Below are 19,925 nucleotides of genomic sequence, written 5' to 3' on the forward strand. Positions count from 1 at the left end.
CCCCTAAATCCACTTGCTCATCATTTTTTTGCAGTGGCACTCCCTCTCCCCATCTCATGTCTTACCCTTATTTTTCTCTCCTATGCACCCATCTTACATCTCAACTCTAGTGTCTCGTTCCATTTTTTTACACTTCTCTTTCTGTGCCCACTCTACCTCCCTTTTACTCTGTTCTCTCTCTCCTGCCCTATTTTCCCTCGCTCCTTAATTTCATTTTACTCTTTCCTGAACTCTCCTCTCTCTTTATCTTCCCCTCTTGTTTTGGTCTCTCCTCCCTTTCCTTCCCCTCCATCTCTCTCCTGATACCTACTCTGATGCCCCCTCCTACCGTTTACTGCTGTCTACTTTGCACTCTTTTGCAGTCCTCTCCTCTCCATTTTTCTGCATTCTACTCTTCCCACCTGAATTTTTAGGTCAACCCTGCGACAGCTCATGTGCTGCATGCATGCATGCTTGTGAGAGTATTGTTCACAATACTGGGCTTGGAGCTCCCTCACTGCTTTCCATTTGTTGGCTTCAGTGTCACTAGTCTTTGCTGCTTCCTATGTGGCCAGCACAGGCCAAGAATCACTTACGTTCCTTTCTGCGCAGCATGGACAAAGCACAGATTGAACCAGTTTAATTAGTGCTCATCCACTGTTCGCACTGTGATTGCCGTACTTTTTTTTGTTTCTTTCTCCTCCCTTTTCCATGTTGCTGCCCCACCTGGTGCTGTCTCCCCCAACCTCACACCTCCCTTGTGTTGCTTTTCCCTTCTCCCATTGTTGCAGCTCCCAACCTCCTCCCCTGAGTCTCCCTTATATTGCTCCCCAGCCAGTTTTTTTTTAACATATTGCACAGCAGCGGGCTGCTCTGCAACATGGCTTAAAAAAGCTCTATGACATGTCAACTTCTCACCAAGCTAAAACTTACAACAACAAAAAACATATTATTAATCCCATAGGCGAAACCTATTATATTGACCAATGCTTGTTTGATAACATGAGGAAGCAATTTATAGCAGGTGTTCTTACAGACTTAATTCATCATTGACAAAGGAATCACTGTTAGCAGTACACCGTTAGCAATATTTTTCGCAGAGAGCGTGCATATGCCATGTGAGGGTGAGCAGAAAAAAATGATGAGTTAATGCAGATCATGCAAGCACCACAAGGTAGCCAATACATCCACCATGTCTGACAAAACAATACCTGCTCGGGATCAGGCACAAATGGACTGTTCTTTGTTGCAACCTTAGGAGTACTTAAGTCACTATCATCAATGGGTACTGACTAACAAACATAGAAAGTGGAACACAATGAAATTAGTTATCTGAAAAAATCTTATCAAAATAGCAGCATGTGTAATATTATACTGTATAAATTACGTAATGACTTCCCATTATAGCCTGAATACAATTTATGCTTATGCCTGGCTATGGGTTCAGAATAATCAATTAAGTGCGTGGCTCTGTTAAAAGAAGACTCAACACCTTCAGACAACCATAAAACATTTGTCAGCCTGGGAAGAAAAACCACGATATCGTAATCTTGGTGTCGGTTGCATTCTTTTAAAGAGCAATACAGAAGTGTCTGTACAGATTAAGATTGTTGATCCATAGTGCAACACCCATTAAACAACAGGTACTCCCCTAACTGCAGCTTCCACTGAAAGACTATAAATACCTGAACATTAGAAAGCCCTATTTGTCAAGTGTAGAGCAACGTGCCCTTGGTTAAGTAATGTTTCTTTCTCAGCACAACAGGCAATCATGCCGGAAAGTTTGGGGAGGGTAGGGCAGCAGCTGTCCTAGGGTATGCTGAACTCCAGCATTCCACAAGAAACAGCTATGTAAAGAATTCAGTGATATACACAGCATCAATAGTAGGCCTGCCTGCCCGGAAGAAAGGCAATCTCTGCATTGCACAGACACCGTGGCACCACTTACTTCTGTTCCTCAGTTAATTTCACTTGATTCTTGTGCGCAACTGGGGACAGAATACACATGTTCCTAGTGATATTATACAGCAGTGGTTCCCAACCTGTGGTCCGGGGACCCCTGGGGGTCCGCGAAGCCATCTTAGGGGGTCCACGAGAGCCTAGAAAATTAAAAAGTATTACAAAATATTGACAAATTGGGTCCCCAGCTTCCATTAATGACTCAGGTGGGGGTCCCTGGATTCCCATGATGATTCAGTGGGGGGTCCCTGGGCTCCATTAATGTTAAAGTGGGGGTCCAGAGAAATGAAAAGGTTGGGAACCACTGTTATACAGCATTTCCAGTACAAAATAAGGCATTGCTATAAATTCATTTCAGAACACCAGTACACATTGTGTAACACAGGATGAGTATCTTTTCTACCCATTAAACCATAATGATATTTTTACCTCAAACCCCCAATGCAAAGCGATTGAAACAATTCATTAGATGAATCAGTGGTAAGATACAAATGTGGGCGGATCTGTGGTAAATTGGTCCATTTTGCCTTTTTCAGAAATTCGCATGTATGTATGTATTCGCATAGATGTATGCATCAACAAAATTGTATGATGTTCAATGTGTGTTGTTGCAATTTACGTGAGTAATAAATCACATAAATAATCAGAGTTTGGGAGAGATTGCTCTTCCATTTAACACGAATCAGAACAGGCTGCATGCTTCAGATGCAGAAAGGCAACATCCATAGGCCAGCACCCCGACTGGTCGTAATTTATAAAAGCAGAATACTAGACGTTTTTCAAGCTGAGTGGGCCAAACACATTTTGCCTTCCTATGGGAGCTACCTGTGAACCAAAAAGCAATATCACGTCTTTTTCATTGCTTCATTAGCTGTCTTTTGTTAGAAGGGGGCTTTAAAAGAGTTTATTTATTATCCATTCCAGGCCTAAGCAAGAGGTACTGTTTATTTTTTTTTTCATCTTTGAATTTATTGTTTTGATGCTAACAGGGTAAAGACGAATTTGATCAAGCAGGGTTCCACTATTTTATTTCTCCATCAGCTGTTGTTCTAAGCTCCTCAGTATCTACGGCCAGACAGAGTGGAATCGAACACATCACAAGAAAAAACATCTCACTTGCTTAGTCACGCAAGCGGTGTTGCCATTACTTCAAATCAACTGTGTTCTGTTTCTTTATTTTTTATTTATCCTGTTTGAGATAATAATGAAACTCAGCTAGCTATAATGGCAGAGGTATGACTTGTTTCTGAATGCATAGCTTTTTTTCTACAACGCTTCACAGTGAATCCAGGGCAAGAGTCATTCAGGTAGTGAAATGAAAATATAACAAGAAAACATGACTCACTGGTGCAATTTCTCTCTAGATCATAGCACACGAGAAATCCTCAAGGTGGAAAGGATACAGCAATGCTCATCTACACCTGGTTACAGGATTGAATGGAAACCTTCAAAAGGTTTAGCCACTTTGGGCTTCATCGGGGATGTGGTGGTGCGTCTGACTGCATGGACAAGGCATCATTAACCTCTTGTTAGATGCACCTCAACAGTGAGGAAAGAAAACTGATTGAAAACTTGTCAACTGCACATCAATGCTTTTGAAATATTAGTCAGCCCTGCCCAAAAGAGACAGAAGAACCTGTAGAACCTGTTTCATGTTTTAGGTATTAAGCAAGCAGTGGAGAGAACTACTGAGTGAGGAGTGATGGGACTATCATAATACAACCGAACACATTTTCTAAAATTATTCTTCTCATATTTTTTGAACTTCTACAGCGAACTTTGTAGGGATTCGTGAAGATAAAAGAAATTTGGTTCAATCTACAAAACCATCAACCAAACTCAGATAGAGAAACAATGAAAGAAAGTGTAGTGTGGAGTGCAGCATGAGATGATAGGAGAAGAGAAGGGTGGGGAAAGAGCAGGAGGATGCTGAAGGAAGACATAGGGAGACTGAAGCAAGAAAAGGGAAGCTGAGAGAAAGAGATGTAATCAGAAAGGAGGAGTGCAAAATGAGACTGCAAAAGTTGAGGAAAAAGGGGCTAGATATTGAGAAGGAGAAAAGTGAGAAAGCAAAGGAGAACAAAATGATGTATCTGAGTTGAGTGTTATGCAAGCGAAGGGGGAGAAAGCAATAAAGGAGACGGGTAGAAAATAAAAATGTTACTTACATGAACAGGAAGGGGAATTGACCTTATGCGATTGCATTACTTGTGGGCATTTAAAGCCAAAGACACAAAACTCTGTTCATAAATGTTCCCAAGTTATTAAAAAAATGGGTAATTAAGAAATATAGAGATGTCACATAACTCTGTTAGGTATGTTTTGTTTGACAAAACAAGCACATTAAGAACTACACTGTTAGCATTATTAAAATGTACTAAATTACCAGAATCAAACACCGAGGTGGTCATTAATACCCTGGTGTTCTGTTGCGGTGACAGTCGGACCGCCGCCAATTTGGCAGTCCGACATCCACATTACGACCCTGGTGGTAGCGCCATGGTATGACCTCCAGCACTGCCAGTTTTGCTCCAGGAGGGACTGGTGGTGTTGGTGGTCCTAATCTGCCAGGGCAGCACTGCATGCAACACTGCCCTGGGGGTTCCGAGTCCCTTCTCTGCCGGTGGTTACATGGCAGTAACACCGCAGGGGCCCCCTGCACTGCTCATGCATTTGGCATGGGCAGTGCAGGGGCCCCCCTGGCCAGCCCTGCAAGGAAGTTCACTGTCTGCTTTGCAGACAGTGAACATCGCGACAGGTGCACCCTATGCACTACAGCATTGCTACAGGCTCTACTATGAGCCAGCGTCAATGTTGTAGGCTGTTTCCTGCTGGACCAGCAGGTGGAAACACCGCTTCCGCCCACTGACCCAGCGGGAAACTCTTAATGGGGCCTGTGGGAATGCGGCCGCACTGGTGGCAACCTGACCATCTGGACTTCGGCAGATGGCCTTTTCCATCTGCCGAAGTCATAATTGACCCCTGAGTGTTTAGCAGTTAATCCCGGGGCATGAAAAACCTGCATAGGAAAATACTTCAAAATCTATTTCCTAAAGTCATAGGCCGTGTGTAGCAATAATTAAAATGTAGTTGCAATATTTTCGATAAGATTTTGCTGGTAAAATTTCTTAGTGAGCTAAGGCACACCATTCCTCAAAAATGGTGGGCTGGTGGCACGAGTTTGAATGTCAGTAAAGCAAACTCAGCCTTCCATTCATCCAAAGATATCAAACTGAACAACATACATCGGGTAATAGCAGCACCTGGTATCAAGAGTGAATAGACAAGGCAGATGCGGTATAAAGCGTCATATAAAAAAATATTAGCTTATTACAAATTCTTCCTTTGTCTGTTAGTCTTCTTACAATGGCACCACTCAAATTGAGTACAGAGCAAGTTTGATATGAATACAAGCTAACAGCATGATACCTTTCCTGAAGGAAGAGATGCACAGTTAGGTTCAGAGGCATGAGATGATGAAGATGGAGAAGCAGATGATTTAGGAGATGATGGAAGAGAAGGGTAATAGGAAGGTTTAAGCTGACAATGCGACAGATGACTGGCAGGCAGTTTATTCTGTATAGAGCATAATGGGAGAAAAAGTATCAGATAATGCAGAAAATGGAAAACAGGGTTGAGAAAAAAAACTAAGAACATGGTTATGAACTTTAGGAAAGTAAGCAAATGATACATTCTCACGTTGGTGGACTGGTCCATGCAAAAAGAAGTAACAGTGTACAAATATGTGGTCAAATAATTGGCATATTTCAATTTGAGGAGAGGTTTCAATGTTTCCTTGAACATTTAGTCCTCAGTTACAAGTGCATTGGACTAGGGCTACATCTGGTAAAACCTGATACACTGGAGGGACATTTTACTGGGTGCTGCAAATACATCTTATTTTGAGGTTCTAAGTGAAAAATAAAGCATAACAGCCATGACATGCAGATCCAGAATTTAACATAATGGAATCAATTCATACCCTCTGTCTCTTTATGGCACAGCTTTCCCAGATACAATCTGATAGGTTTCCCCTGTTGAAATCTGTTAGGCAAAAACAGGGTGCGATAATCCTGGCACAACCTCAATACAGATCCATGTGCAAACTCAGATGTGCACAAGGATTCCAATTGTTCTCAGTCAGATTAAAAAATGTGGTACCTTATAATGCGCAGAAACATGCAGAGACTCTATCTTTCCTGTAATGACCTACAGCATGGATGGAATGAACATGTCACCATAAGTGTGGCTTTTGTGCTGATCACTTTTTATTATCAAACATCACCTCACATTTGACATCATCAATGGCATCCCTATGGATCCACAATTATTTGCGTCTGTTGTTATTTACTGATGTACCTGTATTCTATGATTTTATTCACAGTTCTTTTATATAGCTTCACCTTTGCCCAAGCACTGCCCACAGCTGTTGTTTGGACACAACCCACTACACAGTGCATTTGAGTGTGTGCACTAATGGATGGCAGCACAGCCTGAAGCCAGGCCATATGCCTAGAGCCCCAATGGCTTTTGCCCACATGCCAGAGGGATTCATTTATTGATCCGATTGTATATTTTTTGTAGAAACAAGAGGATAGTTAACGGTTTAACAGGAACCTAAAAGAACAGATAAAAATGTAAGTGAGAATTAGCATAATAAACATGTTTTAAGGCTTTTCTGAATGCAAGGTGTGAATGGATGTTTTAAGGTGCCTAGGAAGATTATACCAGAGCTGAAGACCACTCAGAGGTAGAGGACAGTTTAAAACCAAAAATGCACATTTCGCACAATGGTGTATTGGTTTGATCTGTACTTCAAGGGGGGATTTTCCCAGCTTTGGAAACAAGTATTGAAGGCAATTCTCTAATTAGTAGGGAGTCAGTTGAGTTGAATTCTGGCTTGTGAGACATGGTCACATTTCTCCAAATGGTTTGCTTTCCAGGCTGCAAAGTAATGCATCGTCCGTAACTTAGTTAAGAATTTTTCAGGTAGACCAAAACAGAGAATACCACAATAGTCAATTGTTTACAAAATGCATATGGAGAATACATAAGCCTACAGCTGATGTGGCAAGAATGAAAGGAGTTTTCTCAGATGTTTTAGGGCCGAATTCACAAAGGTAAATATACATGTGCAGATTTACTCTTGTGTAGATCTATTACTACAACTAGATGTAATTCTCACTTTTCTTCTATTCACACTCACAAGTGAAGATTTACACTTAGCTGTAGACTTACATGACCCGACTCACTCCAAAAAATGAATGGAGTGTCCTACAATAGAATGTAAGAGCGTAAAGTTACTAAAAGTAACTTTTCACCTGCTAGTGTAAGACTCCACCATCAGGGTACAGATCCTCCTAATGGGAATGTATGGGGAAACTGAATAAAGTTTATTTTTGTTAAAAATATTTAAATGTACAATATTAATGTAAAATATTTTTAAATAATTAATATTAACCTAGAACTAACACATTAATGGGTTACAGCACATTAATATCTCAAATTAAATTTGCATTACATTTCCACATAGTTTAAGTAATAAATATATATGTTTTAATAGATTTTACATAAACGTACCCACCCTGTTTAACATTTTTTTTTTTTATTTAATTTCTAGTAAACCCAATTAAAAGTTATATATTTAAATAAAACACTGCTTTGTAACAAAAATGTTTCAAAGTAAAAAGAAATGTTTCAATTTATTACTAAATTTAGAAAAAATACTCAATAACTATACATATTAATATTTTAGCACCACACATACATATTTATATATTTGAAATCTTTAAATCATTTCTTTAAGGGTTATCTTTTAATTTGCTGCCTTTTGTGATTTCTATGGGAGTGTATTGCAAGCTTTTTGGAATACGCTTAGACCTATTTTGACACGTATAGGTTTGCAGTAGGGTTGCAGTAACTTTATAAGTTTGTTTTGTGAATTGCAATGGTCTTACTTAGTTGTAGATGTTAGGTTTGTATTAAAATGTCCCTCTAAAACCCTCTTTTTTAATTTCCTTAAACCTCATTTATTTTTGAGTAATTAGTCACCATTTTCCCACTACTTACTCTAGTCCCTCTCACATTTAGTAGAAACTAGTATACTTTTGTATGTGGATATCTCAGCACAGAAAACAAAAGAGAGACAGAGGTGTCCAGACAGAAGTTTGTGAATTGCATTTTGCAGTACTACTATAGTCCTAATTTCTGTTCTGTAAAATACAGTTTGTGAATTGGGCTCTGATTGAGTAGAACATGCCAAGGAAACTGAATTTATATTTAAGCTTTAAGAGAAAGTTTTTTTTTGTATAAACAACAACCATAAGAATTTAACTTTCATTGCCTGCATGGGAGTACGACAAAATGAACAGAAGGGTCAGGCTCCTGAATTGCCCTGCTCTAGGATAGATCTTAGTTCGTAAAGACCCAGAGTAAGAGCTGTCTCTGTACCATGGGTGGGATGAAGGCTAAGATTCCCGTGATCAATAGTGCACTAGTTGCTTGTCTACGAGGAGTCAATTTTCTGAGGGCTGGTAGCAGCATTATTGGTCTAGACTGTTCTGTCACCAAACCGTCCAAACTGAACACGGGGCTTGGCCTACGATTAGGCTCAGCTTCGTGCCTCTGTATGGACATACTCAACTGAGCACATCCATTGGCCATAGGCAGTGGAGAATGAGCCTAGGGCCTGGCAACATGTCCCCCATATTGTTAACATGTCTATGCCATAAATGGCTGCACTACACTTTGGGTGCCGGTCTTGTGACCAACCCACACTGCCCTAAACAGTGGTGGATGGCATCACGCAGTGCTGGGAGTAGTGGAATAGAAAAATATGGGAGTTCACTACTTTATATCAGCAAAAAACAGAAGAGTGTTACTGTTTCTTTTGCTCAGAAAACATAACATATTCTTAAATATGTTTTGGACTTTTTGTTGAAAAAAATCAGTTAAATTTATGATCATGAAACAAAACCTAGAAATAAGTCTACATAAGCTCGCTGGGGGTCAATCCAACACAATCCATAACTCGCACAACAGCGATGCAAAGCATAACTCCCACACCAAATGCTACTGAAAGTAAAATGTGATTAAACAATACCACTTAATCAAACCAATTAATGACACTACATACATAGTGTTGTCTCTGTTAAAGTGGTAAGAGTAATGGGATATGTAATCTTATCTGTAAAATGAGTTACAACGTTGTAAATTATTATAGTTTCGATAATGGTGAGGTCATAAACCCTGCATTTGGGGTGCGAGTTTTGTTTTCCATTGCTGTTGTGCAAGTTATGGATTTTGCTCCTAACCATAACTTGTGAATTTTAGTGTTTTTCCAGTTCCAATTAGTAAGCATAACTACGCTTTAACTGTGTTTTTAGAGAGGTAATTTATTTTTTAAGCATATGTTTAAACATACGTTGATGTGATACACCATCTTTAACCATAACTTCATGTCAACCTTTGCTTCAGTTCCGTAAAATAAATATATATATATATGCGTATGTTACTTCTACAAACGTACTGTACTGAAAGGTGTGAATCATGTGAATGACGGAACTCGGCAGTATAGTTTATGTAGTTGGTGTCTGTGCTTTATCGGCCGCTTAAAAAATAAATACATGTCTGCTGAAACCTGGTGATTAACAAGCGCATTTAGGATTTAAAACAATACGTCACTGCAATGGTATGGAGAACAGTTCGGCAGACACACCTTTCAGTTTTTGGCGGGTGCAAGCTTAGGTGCCGCTCAATCCAGTGCTACTTGATGTCTGCTCCGGGCCATCTGTGCTCTTCTGAGCCACAGAACATTAAGAGAGATTTTTGACCGCGCCCTCATTTAAAACTACTACGAGACCAACAGTTCAGAGTCTGCAAGTTCTCTCACTGTTAATACTTCTTAGCATTTCCCTCGCTCAATACACCTTTTACACTCATTACAGACATAGTCCAACTTATCTTAACAATTTTGCACGCTCTTTTTGTTGCAATACTGCCTTTAATTTGAGTTCTTTAATATTAAATTGGCTGACCTGTTAAGATTCACGTGTTATCAAATAGTTAATATTACCCTTTAAAACACAATAAAATCCCCTGCTTTGTTAGGATTGTTTGCATTGATCTAAGAGAAAAAAGTGACATTCACCTGCGGGACGTCGTCACATCCAAACAATGAGGCCAAGTGCGCTGCTTTATCTTTAATACTTTTTTTGTGAAACTCCCTGTTTGCTAAGGACTGAGCTCGTTTCTATAGCCAGGAGAAAGAAAATGAAACAAGACAAAGAGAAAAGACTCAGTTAGACACCAGCAAGAGCTAAGATCCAAGGTTGAGTGAAAGGAGGAAAGAGGAGACTTTCACAATAAGTATAGGGTGACCAGATTTTAAAAACCACAAACCGGGACATTTTCTAAAAATAGGAGAGGGACTACAATTTTTCATTATCCGAGCGCCACAGAATGATAGCGCTCATCAACATAGAAATAGAAAATTAATTTCTTAAACACTGTAAAATTAATTAAATTGCTTTCTTATACCATCTGTGGAGCAGATAAAAATGTGCCTCCCACTGTTTTGAATCGACCCTCTTTAAAAACCGGGACACACGCAAAATTTGCAGATATCTGCCAGGACAAGTGGTGAAAACCTGGGACTTTCCTGGCAAATCTGGGGCAACTGGTCACCCTACATAAGTAGCATGAGTGAAAAACCACAGAAGAAATAATACAAAAGAAACAAGAGTCATAGAAAAGAAAAGAAGAAGAGCTTGTCACCTGGTTGATCTTTTCTTCAAGGTGCTGGAGGCGGTCAAGGATGCCAGCAATGGCGAGCGCAGCAGGACAAACAGATGAAAACACCTCTTCACTGTCTAAGAGGGTGGGCTGCACAGCAGCTTTCTCTAGAATTGGTGGTGATTTTCTTGAATCATCTCTTTTTGGGGGAATTCTGGACTCGCGTGTCACACGGGCAGCAGGCTGCTTGGGCTCTAGGGCCACAAAAGGAGCCCTACCTACTGCCTGAAACTGGGAAACACTCAAAATGAAGAAAGTCTTGTTCTTTTCTACATATGGCACACATATCTGCAAAACACACTACATGCATCAGCTTAAGATGGCAGAATGAAACGTACATTTACCAACATCTATATCACTGATTAATTAAAATGTTTCTTCAATCAGCAAATGTGATCTGTTGTACAGATCAATTTAATAGGACCAAGAAAAATGTTTAACACACAGCGATAAAAATTATACAAATTAGATTAAGATGTTTAAAAACCCAAGCATCTTCAATATCCAAATCTACTCCTTATGGTACAAACGAGGCCCATTTATGGCTTTCTCATTAATCGTACCTGCCTTTTCTGTTGAGTTGGTGGACTCGGCGGAGGGTCCTTTGGTTTAGCAAAGCGAGGGTTAACAGGCGGATCAGCAGGAGATAGTGCTGGCTTATCTACATCAGGCAGGACTAGTGACTGGAATAAACATGTTTAGTCCACAAATATGTTGCAGAAAAAGCTTGGCAAAGCAGAAAAGCGTGAAAGTCATATTAGAAAAGAAGAAAACAATATAGGGACGGTTACCTCTAGCTAGACAGTTATTTGCACTAATTCACAGCCCTCTCTTGAAAACGGACTCACTAGCCCTGTAAACCCCAAAAGAAAGAACCGGAAAACAAAAGTATTTTTTCAAAATAGGAAATACCTTGATGGTCATCTACCTGCCCTGTTAAGTAGCCCTGATGCCTGCAACTACCACAACTACTTTTAATTGCCACTGGCAATGCCTTATCACTGACAGAATGTTGGTTAAAGACCACAGTGTCAGAAGCACTTCTTGGAGCTCATAAAGGAGCGCACACACTGAATTACAGACCAGTTCATTTGGTTTGTTCTCCAAGACAAAAGTGCAGTGACACATTGACTATGAATTCACCGGAATGCCTGTTTAGGTTTTGTTAGGCACACCATGAACCCTCTCTGAACACTAAAAAAAGGGGCTGTAGGTTCTGTATTGGTGTTCTAGGTCAATGTCCTTTGCATACCAGTCTACGTAATGGTAGTAATAGATGTGAAAGGTTACAATGGTTTGATGTTGGGTCTACAGGTACTCAAGCTTAGATTTAAGAACTGTTTGCAGGACTGGAGACATCTGCCATCTTGTTATTACAAAAAAGTATCATATCACAAACAACAGCCCAAAGAATCAACAATGGTGAGGCTATTCATCCCTTAATGATTCTTTACTTTTAGGAGAGTAGAAGACATTCATTTATCTCCCCTAAATATGAAAGAATATGTTTAAGTTCTTGCTTAATTTCTGCAGTACCTATCGAGGATTCATACAGGTAGCACTCAGTGTTTTTATGCCTGGCTAACAGATGGCTTTTGAGCTTGAAGGTGGGAAGTTCAGCAGGTCTTCAGGAAGGCAAAGGTAATGATATTGCTATTCAGTACTACAGGGCATCTAACAGCTTGTATGTATGTGTGGGACCTAATTAACCATGGGAATAGTGATGGCAATTGCACATAAAACAAGAATCTATGCATTAACCAAATGCTGACTGAAGAATGGTGGTAACATATCTAATAAACTGCTAAAAGGAAATGTGGTGGGCAAGGAGGCATACTTCTAGAAGAATGGTGTGTCCACTATGCAGTGACAAAACTCTTTCACCATCCTTTTACAGGTACAAAATTGGAGCATGTGTGCAAATCTTGCACTGGTAAAGTTGTACAAGATTCATCACTGTTGGCACGAGTCAAACATGAAATTCACAGGCAATTTATGGATATGGTTTCTTGCGAACACCTGGTGTACATCATCCCTGTGATCTCTAAATATGAAAGAACACTGAGCCTGCATTTCATGGGTGTGCCCGAGACATAACCAACACTAATGCAGAATATGCAGTGGCACTTGGTTATGAGAGGTCCACAGCTCCACGATGATGGCTGCATTCCACTATCCACTGGGAGATGGGGGAATATATTCCTGGCTTTTAATATCGGCTGAAGACAACTACAATTCAGCACTAAAAGAGCCCCACGCAAATCAAACTTGATTTCAGATCCCATGATGAGCTTCTAGATTTGCCAGTCTTTAAGCAATGAGCAGACTAAAATGTGATATAAAGAATTTTGAAAAAATTCAAGTGAACTTCATGAAAAAAAAAGTTTCTTTGGAAACCAATGTTTTTCCTCATAAACCTTGGGAAACTTAAATTTCCACTTTGATATCGATTGCAAGGCTTGGGCAAAAACTTGTAATTCAGAACCTGCAATGTAATTTCTGTACGATAAAGATTATTAATGCCACCAAAAATTCTGTTTAAGTTCAGTGGAGTCTGAATGCTCCGCATGAATGACTAAGATCAAAGAGTTAGATTTGCAAAGCTTTGCATGAGGGTAAGGGTAACTCATTAGTGGTCCAACATACTAATTTCCAGAAGTTAGTCACATATTGCCACAGAAAAAATCTTTCTGAAATCGGCTCTATGTGTGGTGGGAACTCATTACAAACACTGCACCTTATTACAAAAAACACAATGTAGCTTCTGGGTAATTTTGAATTAGCAGATTAAATGCATGATGCATGCAAGAAGCAGAATGAATACCTTGTGAATAAATCAGATGCATACTTTAAAGCAAAATATGCATCTTACTTTCTTTTAACTGTGTTTGAAAGTCGAAGTAGTGAAATGCTGACTATAACTCTTAATTGCCACTCAGAAACAATGGTACAGAGAAGGCTGTCTGAAAATTAACTAAACATATCACGTTGCAGATTGTAGACACAATAGAACAGTTTAGCTAACAGTTTATTTTTCTTTTGGCGTAGTTCAAACTATTGGTTAGATCTCATAATAAAGATCCATTCAGTGAGATACACTTAAAACAAACTCGAAAAATAACGATGCCTATATACTTTCCTCAATCTCTTGTTTTTCGGTCAAAGTCATGGACACCTGACATCTCACTGATCAACGAAAAGGTAAAGAACATTTCAAACACAAGCTAATGCACCCCTCATCTAGACAAGAATGGTACGTAGATATGTTGCTGAGAATTTATGTGCCTCAGTGCTTTGTAAAGGAACAGACCTCTAAGGGGGATTATAATATGTAAAAAGTAATGTAAGTAATTTATTAGTGATTCTTACCTCTCGTTTAGCAAAACACCAATAAATCTTTTCTTTTCGAATATGTTCATATACATTTTGAAGTTTGAATTCTGCTGTGCTAAAGCTCAGTCGCATTAGTTTAGCCTACCGCTTCAATAGTTCAGAATAAATACTTCTCTACTTCATTTTCAAAACCATTACTTCTTAGGAGAATTATTCAGTATTTTGACAAACATAATTAAACATCGAGATAAAATAGAGAAGGAATGGAATTATGAAACTGAAAGTTAACATGAAAACCAAGTGGGGGAAAGAAGAGGAACATGGGTGTATGGGAGTTCTACAAGTAAGAAAAAAAAAGGAAAAAAAAGTAACGGAGTAAATAAAGGAAAGGAAGAAAAGGGAAAACAGGGTTGCTATTTAAGGGGAAATGGTAGAAAAAAAAGGACAAAAATGCATAAAAAAAAAGAGACTCAATGGGATAAAACTGAAAGTGATAAAAAAGAAGTACAAAGTTGCTAAGTAACTAGTAATACAGTTGAGAACAATAGTATAGAAAAAAAAGGTACAACAGACTTTGGATATTTGGAATGTTGCAGCTGTCTTCAGGTTAATCCAGATAGGACAAAAACTTCTCCGAGAACGGATGATGGACATTCAAAAGGTGCAACTATTGCAACAAACAAGTGTACATCACCCTGTCCTCTCTGAACATGAAACATACTTCCCTTTACTGGAGTCCTAAGCAATAAACATGTGGTGGAGGCACTTTTCAATTAAAGAACTCTTGACACTGCACTTCAGGAATGTGCTCAAACTGCGTCAAACTTGATTTCTAATCCCAGCCTGTGCCTCAAGGTTTGCTAAATGTTTACCAGCTAAGAATTCCAGTATGTGATATAAGGCATTATGTGTGCATTCAATTGAGCTTTAGCACACTCCTGCACCTAACTTCCTGTCATTACATTGTAACTCAGGTCATTGCTAGTGGACAATACATGTCATAATACAGTATAGCTTACAGTTCCACACTGAAAAGTTGGGCACATTTTTGTTAAAAGTCCAAGTAGAGACTTTTATTTCACAAATAGAGATCCAAATTTGATATAAACATCTGATAAAAATAATATTTTATACTATTTGTCAATCTTGTCCTTCTTGCGATTATCAGCACAAGCTATACACTGAAGAACTAAAGAAATAAAATAATAAGTAATCTGCAGTTTGTAAAATGACAATTTATACCACGATGCACAATAAAGCGGGACTGTAGACTAAGAGCCTGATTTAGATATTGGCAGGCAGGTTACTCCATCACAAGATGTAATGGGATTTAGATTCTGGCAGATGGGATATCCATCACCGCTGTGATGGAGTAACTCCTCCACCAATTTCTGAATCAGACCCTAAGACTTAAATGAGCCGGATATAATATTTGACTGCTTATCTTTTACTCCTTTGAGTGATTTGGAAGTAAGGTGCAGATGAAAAAGCATCTACCATTTGGGGGATTATACAAGTTAAAGGATGAGGTCTTTTGATTGTGAGTTGCATATAAAATTAAGCAGTTGAATTTTAACACATGACAAAAACATGGTATGCTACATAATATTGTAAGAGGCCTGCTCTCTATGTAGTGTGCAAAACCAGGCACACTGTGCAGAGAGTGCGGGCAATCACATGTTGGTTTACAGATGTAAAAACTAGACCACCTAAAGTTCTAATTTTTATGGTAGCTTGGTCGAGCTGTAAGGCCAGTTGGAGAAGTGCAAAGCATTTGCTGTATTCACAATATCTATAAAGCAAGATACACTCTTAAAGGAATAAATCGAGACCAATTTATAAAAAGACTTCAAATTTTTCTAAACATTTTTAAGACCAAGATCATCAAAATAAGGTAAGTACTTTTTAAGCAATGACTTTTCAAACTTTAGAAAATGTCTTGTTTTTGTGCGTAATTACGCACCATAGGAATCAATGGGAGAAAATTTGAAAAATGCATATAAAATCAGGCAATGCGTTTACCATTGTTCCCTTTTGCTTTTAGGTCGAGAGCGTCAAGAAGTCTTGTGTACCAGCCAAGAAAGTTTGGGCGGTTCCCAGTTTTGGTGGGAAGCGCTGCTGAAAAGTCCTTGGAGCTGGTGCGGGACTTCTGCGAGGGACCCCTTGGAAAAGCAATGCACAGGTGGTCTTCAAGGTGAGTTCGGTGGGTCCCCTTGGACTGTAGAAGTTGCAAGGGGTGGGGGACCCTTAGAGTGCAATTGGTTCTCAAGTGCAGGGCCCAGGGAGGCCAGGTGCAGAGCAGAAAGGTAAGCCACGAGCTGTGCACAAAAGTGCCTTTGGAAGTAGGAGGCAGGTCACTTTGAGGGTAGTTTGCAGGTTAGCAGGGCTTCTCTGGGAAGTTGGTTTTCTGTTTCCTAAAGTCCCTAGACTGGGGCTTGCTCCATGTCTTTTTGGAGTCCGGAGTGGACTTTCCTTCTGGGTTTTTGACGTTGAGGGTCCAGTACCCCTGGCTTTTGCTCTGTTCAGCCACTGGAGGTCACAATGCCACCAAACGTGGCACACTTTCAGGGTTTGTCCCCCGGGTCTGTTGGGTAGAATTTGGTCTAGCTGCAGCATCTGGTTCCTTGGTCAGCAGCCGGTCAGTGAACTGGACTTCACTGGTCTTTGGGTCTTTGTTGCAAAGAGTGATGCCTTCACTCTGGAGGGAGATCTTTGATGATTTTTAGAAGAGTGAAGGTCGTCAGGGGATATTTAGAGTCCGTCCAAGGGCCGAGCAACCCCTCAGTGATGACTGTCGAGTCCCAAGCGCAGCAGGAGCATTAGGTCTTCTTTGTTGCTGTTCTTCTTGTGTCCTTGGGATCTGGTCTGCAGGTCTTGGGGAGCCTACTAAATATGACCAATGGTTCATCTACCTGAGGGTGGCTGTACCAGCTACGTGACCACTTCATTTAGGAAGAGGTCACTTCCCTATCCCTGATAGGCTATTTTCCTACCATGTAAAAGGAGGGAAATTAAATGGAGAAGTCACCTTGCATGCAATGTCTTAGGGGTGGTGCAAGCTCGAGGTGGCCACTCCTCCTCTCCTTTGAGCATTTTCCCACCGTTGCTCCCACCAAAAGTGAAGGTTTGCAACAGGGACAGACATATGCTGCTACCAGCAGGGCTGGGGGTCAAGTTTCAAGGGCAGTAAGCCATTTGAAGCTCATAGACAGGGCTGTGCACATTCCTGGGTGAGAAGGGGTAACACCACAGCCCAGGAAGGGCTTTGTTCTATGGACCTAGAAAGCACACACTCTCACCCTAGGGTTCCAGAATCTTGTCAGCTACCATGCCAGGCTAGTTAGCTTTTGCAAGGGGCACCTCCAAGGCGACCCCTAGGTACATTTTGTAATAAATCCAATGCTGGTACCAGATTGCATTCATCAGTCTGAATTGTTTAATACCAAACAACCTACGGTGCTGAGTGGCCATCATGTAGTTGTGAAACTCATACTGACCAGTGCCCAGCACATGCATGTAAAATTGATAGCTCTGTTCACTTACTAGGCCCCAGGTTTGGCAGGGACACAGTAGGGGCATATTGCTCATGCATCTATTGGCACATATGCACTATAGGGCTGGAAAGCATGCCAGAGGGGTGACTTACCTATATTGCATGCTGTGTGCCATGTCAGTTTTGCAATTTAGGATTACACCAGGACACTGCAGTGGCAGTGGTGGGTAGACTTGGATGCACGGTCCCTGAGGGTGGTACAAGCTGTGCTGCTGCCCTCAAGGGCCTACCCTTAGTACCTCATTCCCTGGGTACCGAAGTACCATTTACTAGGGACTTATAGTGACAGCTAGACGTGTTTCCAATTGTGTTAATGCATCACAACAGTTTTGGGAAAGAGATCTGGCCCAGGGAACCAGGTGAGCAGGGGCCCTGGGCACTAACAACTTTGTAAACAAATCAAATACCATGCAAAATGTGGGGACTAACCATGTCCAAAGAGGCACTTTCTCACACATATTAATATATGGAGCAATAGGAATATCATCATATTGATTGGGCTTTTATAAATAAATGGGGTAACAGCATACAATAAGCTATTATTTTTATTTGTACATACTTGAATGGGGCAATCTTTGAACTAAATTTAGGAAATTGACTGGTAAAAATATTCCATGGATGCAACTATGATTAGACAATATCAGGTATGATATTAAAATGTGATTTTAATTTAAGCTCTTTTTTACTGAGGTTTTTGGCATTTACACAGTTTATCAGGGTCAAAGTCAAGCCAGAACAGTGTACTTAAAATTCATGGTGAGTACAGCCATGTAGTACTACCTGGTAGGTCAGAAATGTACAGAAGGTAGGTCATGATGGTGGTATATTAACTTTGGTCCCATTCAGGATACTTAATGTAACGTACGGATGTGTGAAGTGGATCTGTGACTTGCACAGAATTGTATGCTGGCTGTGAGTCGGGGAATGCATGTACCTCTGTGAGAACAAAACTGTGGGTAAGGGGGGAGCTTAATCGTGGCAAGGGTGCATGAGTTAAGTATGTAAGACAATGTCGGGGTAGAAGTAGGCTGAGGGAGCCCTAACATGCCAGGGGTCAGTAGTGGGACTGCAAGCCATCAAGCAGGTCTACCTCTCACCAGTGCAGAGTTAGCACTGTGTATTAGTGCATTAATAGGGGTCATAGATGCGCTTAGTATCCTGTGCTGTGGGAGGTTGATTTTGTGGTAACGTGGCATGAAGTTCTATGCCTAACCAGTGCAGGGAGGTGTAGCCGCGCGCAGTAGTTTCTGGAATTTTATGAGCATTGCATCCCAGGCTGTGGCTGTAGGTTTTCTGCAGAGATAATGCTCCTCTTCATAATGGAAATTAGCGCTTTCTGCCTCTAGCCAGCGCAGCATTGTCATGTATCATTGGTTAAGTGTAGGAAGCTTAAGAGTGCGCTTGGCCAGTAAAAGGGCCAAATTCACAAACTGAGCTTGTATCACCTGTGTCTTCATTTACCTATACATCTCTAAGGAGGTGGCTGCCCAGTCATTCAAGTTTGAGAGTTCAGAGACCGCGGTGAGGGCTTTGTGGACTACGTGCCAATAACTCACCAGGGTGGGACAGAACCATAGCATAGGTTGGAAATCCACCTTGTTGGACTGACATCTTGGGCAAGTGAGTTGTGCTGTAGGAAATATGCGATTTAGTTTTGATGGGGTTAAGTATGCCCTGTGTAGTATAATATATTGTATGTTTTTATCCTGCGTTGCATGATATATTCTGTAGGGATTCCAGGGCCATTGCCCACTCAGAGTCATGAAGGGGGTATCCAATGTAATCTTCCCATTTCTGCTGTAGGGATGATAGAGGAACCTCTCTGTGTTCCTGAATGGCCTTATTTAGCCATGTAATCAAGTGGAGCCTAGCTTAGCAAGGTGTGTCATGTAGCATGAGTAGGGGGGTTCCTTGTCCATTGTGACCCACAAATGTCAGAGTGTGGCTAGCTGTTGGCCATGTAATAAGGACTGGCCCGGGAGGGATATCATGATCCAGTTGCAATTGGACAAATGTTAGTAATTGATGTATTCGAAATAGATCTCCCACTGTGTCAATGGACCTGTGTTGCCAGGCAGACAGGTCCCTAGCTCTGAAAAACCCCAGAAGTCACGGCAGACCTCGAAGTGGAATCTTTGGTGCATACGGTAGGACCTAGTACATTATTTGAAAGATACAGCTAAGGCACTTGCAGGCCACCCAGACATGTAAGAACCATGATTAGCAAGACAAAGGGTTGGACGACATAGTAGAGTGTGTCAGGCGATAAAGTCCCATCTCCAGTACCAGTCTCGTTCAAGTTAATATC

The 19,925-nt window shown here is 40.6% G+C and overlaps 1 protein-coding gene across 12 annotated transcripts in view; it reads right to left on the minus strand.

The window, feature by feature from the left end:
• Window positions 1-19,925, minus strand: part of MICAL2 (microtubule associated monooxygenase, calponin and LIM domain containing 2) — a 776,672-nt gene that overhangs the window by 443,208 nt on the left and 313,539 nt on the right. For 9 of the 12 annotated variants that reach the window (XR_011201428.1, XR_011201429.1, XM_069223586.1 and 6 more), the window contains exons 17-21: window positions 11,295-11,414; window positions 10,714-10,962; window positions 10,088-10,189; window positions 5,368-5,514; window positions 1,191-1,271 (exon numbers count right to left, since the gene is read on the minus strand). The exons of 1 other annotated variant lie outside the window; for it this stretch is intronic. Coding sequence is in view for 9 of the 11 variants with exons in the window: in XM_069223586.1 (XP_069079687.1) it covers window positions 1,191-1,271; window positions 5,368-5,514; window positions 10,088-10,189; window positions 10,714-10,962; window positions 11,295-11,414 (699 nt within the window). In the remaining 2 variants the exon portion in view is untranslated. The remainder of the gene's footprint in view (window positions 1-1,190; window positions 1,272-5,367; window positions 5,515-10,087; window positions 10,190-10,713; window positions 10,963-11,294; window positions 11,415-19,925) is intronic. 2 more of the 12 variants (XM_069223590.1, XM_069223591.1) reach the window with 2 other exon arrangements.

Source organism: Pleurodeles waltl, chromosome 3_1, assembly GCF_031143425.1.
Source record: "Pleurodeles waltl isolate 20211129_DDA chromosome 3_1, aPleWal1.hap1.20221129, whole genome shotgun sequence".
Taxonomy (NCBI): Eukaryota; Metazoa; Chordata; class Amphibia; order Caudata; family Salamandridae; genus Pleurodeles; species Pleurodeles waltl.